The sequence below is a fragment of the Xenopus tropicalis genome, chromosome 3, assembly GCF_000004195.4.
Source record: "Xenopus tropicalis strain Nigerian chromosome 3, UCB_Xtro_10.0, whole genome shotgun sequence".
NCBI classification, from domain to species: Eukaryota; Metazoa; Chordata; class Amphibia; order Anura; family Pipidae; genus Xenopus; species Xenopus tropicalis.
Genome location: NC_030679.2, coordinates 129,662,346 through 129,675,941, shown reverse-complemented (window position 1 = coordinate 129,675,941; position 13,596 = coordinate 129,662,346). Strand labels below are relative to the sequence as shown.

The 13,596-nt window shown below is 41.5% G+C and overlaps 1 protein-coding gene across 1 annotated transcript; it reads left to right on the top strand.

The window, feature by feature from the left end:
• Positions 1–343: 343 nt before the first annotated feature.
• On the top strand, positions 344–13,172 carry phyhip (phytanoyl-CoA 2-hydroxylase interacting protein). Its single transcript, XM_002932747.5, has 5 exons — positions 344–416; positions 3,746–3,916; positions 5,371–5,545; positions 6,462–6,579; positions 8,972–13,172. Exons 2-5 carry the CDS (start codon positions 3,749–3,751, stop codon positions 9,495–9,497), a joined length of 987 nt encoding a protein of 328 aa, XP_002932793.2. The 5' UTR covers positions 344–416; positions 3,746–3,748; the 3' UTR covers positions 9,498–13,172.
• The last annotated feature ends 424 nt before the right edge of the window (positions 13,173–13,596 follow it).

Genomic DNA, 13,596 nt, shown 5'->3' with positions numbered 1-13,596 from the left:
CACTCTAACAGCACCCCCTCCTACAGAGCACTGGTGTGATGCACAAGTAACGTCATGCATGATTAACTCTTTCATTGTCGGAGGGCCATGAATCCGTTGTTCCAAATCTTGTGACAGTAAGAGTTTTTATCACAGCTTTTTAGGGGGGCAGTAAATGTATTTATATGTGCCAGGGAATGGATTAGGGGGCACTCTTTTTCTCTCCCACAAATACTTATTCCATGTTGTTTCTCTCTGCCTTTCTTTTTCTCTTTTTAATTCTGATCTCTCTATCTCTCCTCCCCCCCCAGACTCTCTCACCTCTCTCTCTCGATGCTTTGCTGTTTCCCACCTACTCATGCGTTTTTCCTCTCTCGCTCTCTATTCTATCTTGCATCTCCCTCTCGTTCCTCTGTAAGGCACCCAGATATCTCAAGGTATGTCTTACTTCAGAGTGCTTACTAATTAAGTACATGCTTGTCTATGCCATTAGAGTGTCTCTGTCCTCTGTGTGCCTTTCCCTTTCTGTCTCTTGGAAGAGTTAGTCACTTCTGCATTGATTAGGTAACAATTGCACGCAGGGTTTTTAATGCTGTGCAGTTTGTGTGACATTGTATAATGGTGTTTATGGGGTCTGCCTTGTGCCTCTTGCAGAGCATGTCTATGTGATCCTCTGATCACATAGACCTATAGGAGTGTGCAATCAAGGGGGTCTGACCTGAAACATACTTTTTGTGGGACCCTGTAGATTGAGAAAATAAAGGTGCTTCGTTGCATCCAAAGATGTATCTCTTTTTGGGAAGAGGCTGATGCTGTGTCATGTGTACCATAAGGAATATAGTGTCAGTAATGTTTTATCTTGTATCAGGGCTTGCAACATGAAGTCTCCTCTTGATGTTGAACTACAACTTCTAGCAGGTGATACTGGCAGCTGTAGTTATGCCAAAATTCATGGGAAGTATAAATAGGGCTAATAAAGAAGAGGAACTGACCCTGTGGCAGCTGGAATAGTATATTATGTATTTGCTTTGGTGATTTCAGGGGCTGTGCAGGGATTAAGGACAATTATTAAAGGCAAAAATGTATTTTAATCTTTCTAGTTATGTTTGCATATAGCGCAAGAGTTGTGGATGCAGGGACAAAATGGGGGATAACTACCTTAGTACCAAAAGTATGCCCCAATAATTCTGCAGATGTTCCTCTTAGATATAAATACAGCCATACTCTTGGTGGTGGAACTTCCTTTGCAGTTGGAGATGTGGGTCTGTAGTGATATGGGGAAAGGTGGGTTTCGTCCTCAGTCCAGTAGAAGGGCACACTTTCAGATTACAGGCTTCCATAGCTGTGTATATAGAAAAATCAGAAGGGCTGCAAAGCATGATCCGATAGGATCAGATAGACTGATATGGAATATGCGTGGGTGGCTTGTAAGCAGAGATAAGGAAAGATAACATCCACCCACGTCCCTTACTGCAGGAAATTAAAACTTGGGGAGAAAGTAGATGGAATGGATGGAGTTTAGAATAGGAAGGATTATAGAGAGCACCAAAAAAAGCTGTTAAGGTTCATACAGAGTGAAAAGAGAGAGAAGTACATGTAGAACTAGTGGCAGAGACAGATAAGAGAACACCCAGAGTAGAGAGTTAGAGCAGACCACCAAGTGTGAGGTGACAGTAAGAGCAGTTTGTAGAAGTAGGAGGGAAAGTTAGAGGAGAGTATTCAGGTTGAGGGGCAAGTAAGAATGATGGGTGGACCTTGGTAGAGAAAACAGTAAGAAGAGAGGGGGTAGTAAAAGGCGAGTTCCAAAAGAAAGAGGACAATGAGTACCAGGGAGAGGTGACATATAAGAGTATGCAGATAGAAGGAACAATTAGAAGAAAATATCCATAATGAGGGGAAAGGGTGTAACCTGGTAGAGAAGGGACTAGGGCTCATTTACTAATAAGGGTCAAATTTGCTTTTGAGCAGTAATTGTTTACATCCAATAAGCGATTCACTTTTTTTTCAGCCAGCTTCAGGTAGATAAATGAAAACAAAAATTTGATTGGTTGCCATGAGTTAATGTAGAGGTGCAGATTTGCCCATTGTTGGTAAATGAGCCCCCCAGTAATTAGAAAGCACCCAAAGAGACTGGACAGAAAAAGAAGGGTTCCAAGGGAGAGAGAACTGAGAGAAGAAAGCACCAGGCAGAGGGTATAGTGAGAGCAGGGTATCCAGAAAGGCATTGTTAGAGGAAAGCATCCAAGAGGAGTGGCGAGTGAGATGGGTGCACCCATGTAGAAGTGACAGTAAGTAAAGAGCACCTGAAGGGTGGGGACAATGAAATGGAGAACCATGGTACAGTGAGAGGAGAGTACCAACGAATAATCAACAATGAAACAGGAAGGAATCAAAGAGAACCAGCAGGGGACAGTTTTTCAAAGTGGACCCAGGAAGAGACGCCAGAAGAATGCATTCAGGGTGAGAGGAGTCCCACCAGGAAGAATGTACCATGAGACAAGAACAACCAATCAATGATGACAATGAGAGAGGGGTATGTAGGGAGAGGGGACCGTTGAAGCAGAACCCAACCAAAAGTAAAAAATGTTCACTAAGATGAGAGAATTAAGGTTAATTGTAATGTAATTAAAGTATTTTAAGTGCAACAATGACAAAACAGGGGTTTGTATTGGTCACACCTCTGTTAGGCAGCTAGAATCTTTAATATACCTTGTGCTTAGTATAGGGGGATATCTAGGCTGCCATTGTTTTATAGTGTCATTCTGAACAGGGTTGTACCTGCTATGCAGAGCCAAGGAAGCTTGTGGCCAGTTTGAGCTTAATGAGAGTCAATGGCAGCTTAGGCAAAGCTGAAACTGCGAGCTGAGCCAGTAGCACCCTACACAGGCCTGGAAGGGGAACCATTTGTGCTTTGTTGTTACCATTTTTGCACCAAATAAAAAATTCTTTAAGATATTCATTGTATTTATATCCCTGTTACAGCCAAGAACACAGCCCAGGGCAGTGCAGAAACAAAATGGGCACCATAATGTAGTAAATATGCACTGCTACAAATAAATATCTACGGGCTGATTGCTCCTTTTTCTCACACGATCTTGCTAGGGAGAAACCTGAGTACTGTTTCCCATGTGTTCTTGTCCTTGTGCATTTATTTTTCTTTGTATTAGTTTTGTCAGGCTGTGTTCCCATTGGTTTCACGGGGTCTGGAAAAATCTCAAGCTGTGGGAAAAAGTATTTTTTGTCAGGACTGAGCAGAAGGAAAATATCTTGCTCTTTGATTTACTGCTATCATGTAGCCCTTACCAATCACAGACTGCCTATAGCTGGGGTATAGGGGGCAAATACTACCTGCCCTAATAGCAGACCTGCTTGCAAACTTACTATCTGCATTCTGCGGAAGAGCTGCCACCCCCTGTGTACAACTGTCAGCCTGTTCTGTACACAGGCATAATGCCAATCTCAGCATCACAAGGTCCTTGTGACTATGGCAGCATTCTGTGTCACGCAGTAATGAGCCGTGGGTTCCTGCACGCACTTACTGACATCCAATTAGGGAATGCACCAGCCAACAGATCAGACATTTACAATGTATCTGTACAGTCACTGTACCAACCTACAAACAGCTCCCTGGATCAGGGGTCTGACATGGTCACATATTGGTCTTAAGGTTGACAAGCTTGCAAGTCATATGGTGGCCTTGGGATGACTACACCTTGTAGACACTTTGCCAGCCAGAATCTAAAAGGGTATGTCTCAATTGCCACAGGAAATGGAGCCTCCACTTTCTGCCCCCCATGGGATTGAGATCAGCGATATTACATGCGATTCCTTCCGCGTGTCCTGGGATATCCTGCCATATGACATACACCGGATTACGCATTACTTCATAGACCTGAACAAGAAGGGAGGGCAGAAAGAAAACAAGTTCAAGCACAGGGTGAGCTGCTGAGTACATTTTGTGCTTTTTCTCAATTTTGTCATTGTTATTGGTCCTCTGCCTGCTGAGCAAGCATCTCTAGTGTATTGTAAGGCTTTGAAAGCAATCCCCTGTATATCGTAAGCACCAAACATAACATACAAACTGCTTTATATAAATGATCCTCAATGAAAATGTTAGATGCATCCTATGTGCACCACACTTGCTCCATATTGTAAATCTTGACAACCAATCACTCCTAATTTTAGGATACAATTTAAGATTCAATTCTTTGGCTTGAGCAGCAGGATTAGTGCACTTAGTCAGTCCATTCCTAAGGGCTTACATATGGTCCTTTTTGTTGGTGTGTGGTTTGGATAAGACTAAATATGATTAGACCTAAGCAAGGCTCATCTTAGGGTGAAGACACACGGAGCTACTATTAGCAGCTACTTTTTCAAGGCTACTTAATGCCAGAAAATACCCTGCCATAGACAATTACCTCCGCTAAAACACACATAATGGCAATTATCAGTAAATTATTTAGGGCTCTGGCACACGGGGGAGATTAGTCGCCCGCGATAAAACTCCCTGTTCGCGGGCAACTAATCTCCCCGAGTTGCCTACCCCTGCCATCCCACCGGCGAACATGTAAGTCGCCGGCGGGATGGCAGACGCGGCGGGGCAATTTCAGGGAATCGCCGAAAAAGACTTGCGAGTCTTTTTCGGCGATTTGCGCGAAATCGCGCCGCCGCGTCTGCCATCCCGCCGGCGACTTACATGTTCGCCGGTGGGATGGCAGGGGAAGGCAACTCGGGGAGATTAGTCACCCGCGAACAGGGAGTTTTATCGTGGGCGACTAATCTCCCCCGTGTGCCAGAGCCCTTAACTGAGCATTGTTTTTGTAGCCATGACAAGTAGCTGCTACTAGTAGCTCTGTGTGTCTTCAACCTAAAAGGGCAAGCCTGCTTCATTGGCTTAGCTGTCTGCCATAAGCTCTAGTACCACTGGTTAAGGAATATGAATTCCCATATTAATTCCGTTACAGAGCTTTGATTCTTGTTCTTTTCTCATGCTCTTGCTCTAGCACAGCCATATACCCACATCTATGGGTATAGTAGAGCAGGTTTATAAAACATTGGTTACAAGGTGGAGCATTTTGGCTACGTGATGAAGATGAATGCAAGTTTTCTTGCCCCACCCCATCTGACAGTCATTTAAGAAAGCAGGACAGTAGAAGAAAGTACATAAAATTAGAGCACAGATATATATTAGGTTTGTACTAAGAGTAACTGGAAACTGGAATTCCTTACTCAAATGGGCCCAGATTATATCCAAACAGGATTTATCCACTAAGCCTGCCAAAAGCAATACACTGACTTTCAAAAAGTTCTGAGAACCACCCACCAATGTGTGTAGCTAAGCTCTAATACCATGGCTGCCAGTCTGATGGGGAATATCTTTTTTTTACTAAGGACGTGCCAACCAAATTGGTGGCGAAGGCTGTAGCTCTACCCATGATGGTCCGTGGTCATTGGTTCCTGAGCCCACGCACAGAGTACACGCTGGCCGTGCAGACTGCAATAAAACGCAGTGATGGCGAATATACTGTGTCTGGCTGGAGCGAAACACTCAGCTTCTGCACTGGGGGTGAGACCTACCTCTCTTCACAACATATATAGTTGATGTCTAGAACTGCCTTTTTATGGCATTTATTTTAGTGTTATGCTTTGGGGAGAAAAATGTCAGTTGTGTTGTTTTTGCCACTAACAAATTGATTTGTGCTCTCAAGCATCTATTGCTCAACTACAAGATAAGATTTATGGATGGGGGTTTATAATATTTAGAGATGCCTATTGGTCAGCCTTTTCATGGTGTCTACAACAACAGTGTGTTCTGAGATGCTTGGCATGGTATAACTATAAAGGAACAGAGGGTGCTGGGAGACCCGGAGGTATGGAGAACAAGCAGGGCATATCTAGTTACAATATATGTTTATAAAACATATCTTATTCCCTACATTTAAAGGGTCCTTATAGGAATACTGTCATGGGAAATCATGTTTTTTTTCCAAACACATCAGTTAATAGAACTTCTCCAGCAGAATCCTGCATTGAAATCTGTTTTTCAAAAACACAAACAGATTTTTTTATATTTCATTTTAAAATGTCAGGTTAGCCATATTTTTCATTTCCCAGGGTGCCACAGCTATGTGACCTGTGCTCTGATAAACTTCACACTTTACTGCTGCGCTGCAAGTGGAGTGATATTCCCCCCTCCCAGCAGCCAATCAGCAGAACAATGGGAAGGGAACAAGATAGCAGCTCCCAGTAGGTATCAGAATAGCACTCAATAGTAAGAAATCCAAGTCCGGCTTGGGACTCCTCCAGTTACATGGGAGTAGGAGAAACAATAGGTTAGCTGAAAGGAGTTCTAATGTGTAGCGCTGGCTCCTTCTGAAAGCTCAGACTCAGGCACAATACATACTTTGCATTGAATAAAAATCATAATTAGAGTAACTAGAGTAAGCCAGCGACACTACTGATCCTTGTTACATCCAATACAGATTATGCAATGGAGCAAGTGAGACAGCTGCAGGTAAAAGCAGAGGGCATCGCTGGTCGCATGTTACCTCTCCAAGTCTTCTACAGGAATCAGACGCCGGAATACTTCCAATATGTCAGGTGGGTTGGCGAAAGTAACTCTGCCCAAAGCTCCATCATACGCACACCTCTTTGTTTTGTGCTCTTATAAAACGAGTAAATGAAATCTTATAATTAAGGAGTACAATATAACACATCTCCTTGACTGCAGCGTCCCTTCTAAAACCTTGGGATGTGTTTATTAATAAGTCCTGGCTGCTTTGCTTGGACTTAAACAAGTGCTGATTCATCAAAACATAGAACTGTTGGTAACATGAGACACATTAGCCCCATTGGGGAGACTGCAGCACACTGTGATTCCCTATAAAGGTAAAATAGAATCTATTAACAAAAAAGATTGATTCTAATTTTACTTTTCCATAAATAGACTTTACCTTTGATTAACTTTTAGCATGTCATAGAATGGGCAATTCTAAGCAACTTTTGCACTGGTCTTTAATATTTTTTATTTATAGTTTTTGAATGATTTGGGTTCTTCTTCCAACTCTTTGCAGCTTTCAAATGGGGGGTCACTGACCCCTGCAGCCAAATAAAACATTACTTTGTGATACTACAGTTTAATTGTTATTGCTATTTTCTAGATTTTTTTTCTATTCATATATGCCCTCTTCACCTCTTGTATCGGTTATTGATTGCTTTATATGTTACTCTGTATGTCCAATGTATGAAACCCACTTATTGTACAGCGCTGCGGAAAATGTTGGCGCATTCATTCAAACCACACCCTGGTCGCTAAGGTCATTTGGATCCTAGCAAACAAATAGCTGCTAAAACGCTAAACAGGAGAGCTGCTGAACCAAAACGGAAATAAAAAATGAAGACCAGCTGCAATTTGTCTCCAAATATGACTCTCTACATCAGTGATCCCCAACCAGTGGCTCGTGAGCGACATGTTGCTCTCCAACCCTTTGGATGTTGCTCCCAGTGGCCTCAAAGCAGGTGCTTATTTTTGAATTCTTGGCTTGATTCTTGGCTTGGGGGCAAGTTTTGGAGGCATAAAAACCAGGTGTACTGCCAAACAGAGTCTCCTATAGGCTGGCAGTCCACAAAAGGGCTACCAAATAGCCAATAACAGTCCTTATTTGGCACCCCCAGGAACATGTTTCATGGTCATGTTGCTCCCCAATGCTTTTTACACTTAAATGTGGCTCACGGGTAGAAAAGGTTGGGGATCCCTGCTCTACATCATACAAACAGTTAACTGAAAGGAGAACAACCTCTTTTATATATGAGGTCATAACTGCTGGCATGCATTTCATGATCATTGTATATTTGTATTTCTACCCGTGTATGGGTAGGAACTGCCATCTTGCCTTCATTTTTGGACACCTTGAAATATGCAGAAAGCCCTTTTGACCTAATACCTTCTTCAGCTTTTGGTTCCTAGTTCTCCATTCACAAGAGACAGCCTTGTACTGACCTTGGAGCCTCAGATTAAAGGTTTCATTGAATGATACAATGTTATGGCCACTGTTGTCCAACATTAGTTATAGTCAGATCCAGGGCTTTGTACCTAACTGGCTCCACTAAAATGTGGGCCATTGGGCCAAGGGATCCTTCAACATGTATTTATAGATCCTAATACAATGACAGTCAAGATGTCTGCATTCAGTGCCTAGGGAAATGGGCATGTCTTATGGGTGAGTTATAGACTTACCAAAGTCTCTTTTGGCATTAAACATAGTAACATAGTAAGTTAGGTCAAAAAAAGACATATGTCAATCAAGTTCAACCTTATGCCTATATATAACCTGCCTAACTACTAGTTGATCCAGTGGAAGGCAAAAAACCCCATCTGAAGCCTCTCTAATTTGCCGCAGAGGGGCAAATTAGACAGTACTGTTGCTAGTGCTGTCTCTGGAGAAACATTTGGCTCAATATAGCTAACGGAAGTCAGGTACCAGCTGGGAAATTCAGTTTCTGAACTAAAAATCTGCTAAAGAGCCCCACACAACACAGAAACCCTTAATAACACTGTAATCTGCAGCCCAGCTGCAAACCAGTTCATTTCTTCTTCATTATTTGAAATCCTGGCAGGGGAGGAGGGACTAATACATTGATGTTACAAATTGTAACAACTTCCCCACAGCTTACAGACAGCATGCAGGAACTACATAGCCCACAATGCATTGCAATGTGTGTTCCTTTCCTTATTGACATCACGTGTACAGGGAATTGTGGGATATGGAGGATGCAGGTATTATTATATTACAAATCATGAAAAAGCTGCATATTTTTAATTTATGTATATGTTGTGTGAAATTATGTTTACTTTTCAAAAAGCTTAAGTTGTGTTTGGGTGACTTTCCCCTTTAACAAATGAAGTAAATATAATTTTTCACTTTAAGAACCTCGATAATTACTGCATATAGTAATTAATACTAATACTAACTCATTTTCTGTTTCTGGGCAGGGAAAAATGGGGCAGCGTAATGCTACCTTCCCTAAAAGACCAGAGTGGCAGCCACGGCTCACCCATCAGTGGGACCCTCCATGGAGTGTTTTTTAGTTGCAACACCGAGTTCAACACGGGGCATCCTCCGAATGACTCACCCTATGGCCGATGGAGGCTGACCGTGCCCGCTGGGCATCTCTTCCATGAGGGTACAAACCTGTACTTTGCAGATTTCTACTGCATGTACAGTGCTTACCACTATGTTGTCCTGGTCTTGTCACCACAAGGTTCTCAAGGAGATGTCTTCTGCAATAAGCGTCTGCCACTGCTGGACCCACAGGACAACCCTTTCTTAACCCGTGGGGAGAAGGGGGGGTACTGGCACGCACAGGATCTTATCCTGGAAGTGCTATTCACAGACCCAGTGCCGCTTGGGCTGGGGCAGCTAGCAGAGATCAGTGGCCATCAACTGATGAGCCTTTCCACAGCGAATGCCAAAAAGGACCCCAGCTGTAAGGTGTGCAATATCAGTGGGGGGCGCTAGGTGGCAGTACTGAGGCTCAGCATGAAAGCAGCTAATTAGATAACACTGGTAGGGCAAATGTAAGGTTCGTTCCATTTAGAATGTCGGGGGCAGTTATATGGTATCAAAATGGGGGCATGTGTTACATAACATGACAATATACAGTATTTGTGACATGTAAACATGTAACATGTAAATAGAAAAATTGTGAATAGAGTGTATAGTAAAAAGCTCAAGTTTATAGTCAATGAGGGCAGTATCTGCTAGTGTCAGATGAATGAATGTGATACACATAAGTAGATAGAAGTCCAAGCCAAAATCTGTACATCTGTGATGTCAGATTAACGTCCTCTGACATCCTAACTTCCTCTGACATCATACTATTAGCTTAAATGATATAGGGAAGGAATACAGTAAATGGCACTATGTCTTAAATGTGGGCAATGGTGTTCAAAATGGAGCAAAATGTTTTTACACTGCTTATTAACCCATATGTGCCCTCAGCAAGCCTCAGGCACCACTTCTGATGGAGCCCCAGAGCATATTGTTTGTCCCGTGATTCTCAAGTAATAATGTGAATCTTTGTTCAAATATTATATATCTTTTCTATAGGAAAACTTGCAGTGGTAAACAGGGATGAGCTCTGAAACCCTTTGCTTAATGATTAATAAGAAGGTACATTGCTGCATAAACATCTGTGAACCCTACTGGCCCCTGCAGGCCTTTTATAGTTTCTCTACAGATACCCTTTTAATGTGCCACAGTTGTTGCACAACCAGGAATGTCTGAAGAACACAAACTCTATCTATCTATCTATCTACCTGTCTATCTATCTACCTATCTATCTCTATATTGGTTTGTTGATGCACTCCTCAGTTATGTGACCAGTGATATGTTGCTCCCAGTGGCCTCACAGCAGATGTTCATTTGTGAATTCTTGGCTTAGAGGCAAGTTTTAGCTGCATAAAAACCAGGTGTACTGACAAACAGAACCTCCTGTAGGCTGCCAGCCCATATAGGGGCTATCAGATATCCAACAGTCCTTATTTGGCACCCCAGGAACATGTTTCATGCTTGTTTTGCTCCCCAACTCTTTTTACATTTGAATGTGGCTCACAGGTAAAAAAGGGGACCCCTGATATACAGTATATGTATGATCCACAAAGATAGGTGATGTTGAGGTCTTAAGGACAAGTTTGAGAACCTAAGCTATAAAAAAAAACCTAATATTATATATATATATATATATATATATATATATATATATATATAACGAACCCAGGGTGGCACCCTGCTTCAGCTCTTGCCTCGGGTGCAAGGTAAATGATTTAAATATCCAAAAAAAGACCAGCAACACCGAGTTATATTCCAAAAAGATCAATCATGTATTAAAAACCCATGAACAGCCAACGTAGAAAGGTTTGAGAAAGGTCCCAATGGGGACCGAAACGTAATGTTGGCTGTTCATGCGTTTTTAATACACGATTGATCTTTTTGGAATATAACTCGGTGTTGCTGCTCTTTTTTTGGAGATATATATATAAATTTCAAATAACACACAGTTTGTTTGCAAAATCAAGCATTTTTTTAACTCTCTAGAACAGCGATTCCCAGTTGTAAGGCTACCCCCCTAATGGGGACCAAAGCAGTCAAGGGCACGGGTCAGCTTGATGGGAAATTTGAGTGAAATGTGGTTAGATATTTAGTTGGATACCCTTGGAACTATAGGAGAATGACTGTTATGACCCTGTTTTCATGTCTGCAACCTTATTATGAGCTATGTGGGCCCAACTGTGTGCTATATGACAAAAAAGGGACCCTTAACCAAAAAATACAAAGGCTTCTGTTCTAGGACATACATCACTTCTAATGCTCCATACAGCATGAGAGAAAAGTGTCTTATTTACTCCCGAGAATGTTTAGTTAATTATATTTTTATTTTATGATATGCCTTTCATTCTGCCTATCTGCTTCCTTTCAGTTCAGAATATGAGGCATGGTAATAGCAGTCCCTTTCCAAATCACTACTTATTATTGCTTTTATGTGATTTGGAAGTTCTTATGTTGGATTTGGCATTTGCATGGGTGCCTTTATATTTATTAGGCTTCACCACCAGCTGAAAAGTTGAAGGGAAAAAAAATTATTCCTGACTCCAAGATGGCAATCGGACCAGTTCCTGCATCACCTTATACTAACTAATACCCTGTATTCCCCCACTTGCTAAAAAGCCATACAACCCCTTCTTGAAGCTATCTAATGTATCTGCCAGGGAGACAATTCTAACACTTCACAGCTCTCACTGTAAAACCCCTTTCCCAATGTTTAGATAAAACCTCCTTTATTCTAAACAAAATGGATGCCCTTGTGTCTGCTGGAAGGACCTACTGGTAAATGAAGCATTACAGAGATTATTATCAATTTATATATTTGCACATAGTTCTAATACCCCCCTTAAGTGCCTCTTCTCCAGTGTAAACAGACCCAACTTGGCCACTCTTTCTTCATAACTTAGACTTCCCATGCCCATTACATTTCCGTGACTTTTCCATGAGACTCCATGTCCTTCCATGGGACTTTTCCATGCGCTTTCTTTGGACTCTCTCTAGTTCCACTAATATACCGTTTGATCACTGGAGATCAAAACTGCACATCATATTATAGATTTTAGTTGGAATATTCTCCATTGTACTTTGCCCATTTGAAGCAATTTATGCTTCACAGCTTTATAACAGGGCCCCATATTTTTAGGCAACATATATAATTTGGCTATTAATAGCACTGTTTTTTTACAAGCTGCTCTTGATGTACAACTAACAAAAATTTCCAATATATAGCTTAATATAAGTAGTGCAGAGTTAATAGTATATTGGGGAACCATCTTTGCCAGAGCCATAGACCTTGTGGATTCCTGTTCCCTTTGTTGTTTGTTATACGGACTGCACTTCCCTACCCAAACAATCTGGTTTTGGCAAATCCCTTGTATGTGTGAATGGTATGTGTGTATTAGTAATGGATCCATGCTGAAGTTGGAATGGTAGGTATTCCAAGTTCAGGCTTCAGAGACAGGGGTGCCACGGCTACAGGGGCAGAAACCAGTGTACTATGCTATGTCTGAAGTTTATAAATAGTCTTATCATTTGACAAGGAATGGAAGAAGTAAGGTGGTGTATATATTAAAAAAAGAACCTTGTGATGTCTTGTTCTTGTGTTGACCAGTGGAAATACACTTTTACAGTGATAACTGTCAAAACTAAGCCATAAAAGAAAGTGTGGGTGTGAAGTATAAAACACAAACATCCGTGTGTTCAGTGCTAAAGTGTGTACATGCATTCAGCAACATCAGTTTATTATGTGCAAAACACTGGAACCACCAAACAATACAGATGAAATAATATTTTTTGCTTTCAAGGGACTAAGCGACATAATACAAGGGCATATACTATATACGTTGGACTTCTGCATATTTGCCTCGGCCAGGAGCCAGGCTTGGCTGACAATGTGTTAGAAATCTCTCTTTGTACAGTAAGGTGCCACGGTAATGCTATTGTATATTATTTATCTCATGGTTCCATTTCTTGCCGATATCATAGTCTAAAAGCTAAATGCTTTGGCTTTTTGTACAGCTGCTTTGGTTACAGTAGCAATTTGTAATGTGGAAAATGTTGGCTCTTTATAAATAAATCGTTAGAACAAGATCATAATAACAACTGCAGAGGCTTGTCTTTTACTCCCATGTCATATCTATAAATATGATCCAATCAAAAGCATATATACATATTATATATTATAATGGATTTTTTGATAAAACACATGGCCTTTAAGTTGTCCTGGAATATGGGCAGTCCTAGCCGACTTTTCTCTGAAGAAGACCTTGTAAATAACTGTGTTTATGGGTCAAACAGAATTTCAAGCATGTGTGACTGAAATTCATAGGCCATCTTTAATGTATCCCCAAGCTTTGGTACCACAACTTAAACCCTATTTTTTGGTGTTATCTGACCCATTGGGTTCAAATACTGGATCAAACTTGCACTTAGTGTGAAAGAGACCCTAAAAAGATAAATACTCATTAAAGGCCACTTTCTTCTAATGGCCAGGGCTTTACTGGAAAGCAAGTCT

Coding starts and splice junctions, on each gene's coding strand:
- phyhip (XM_002932747.5), top strand. CDS start 3,749: ATGGAGCCTCCACTTTCTGCCCCCCATGGGATTGAGATCAGCGATATT. Junction 3,917..5,370: donor AAAACAAGTTCAAGCACAGG/GTGAGCTGCTGA, acceptor TTTTTTACTAAG/GACGTGCCAACCAAATTGGT. Junction 5,546..6,461: donor ACTCAGCTTCTGCACTGGGG/GTGAGACCTACC, acceptor CATCCAATACAG/ATTATGCAATGGAGCAAGTG.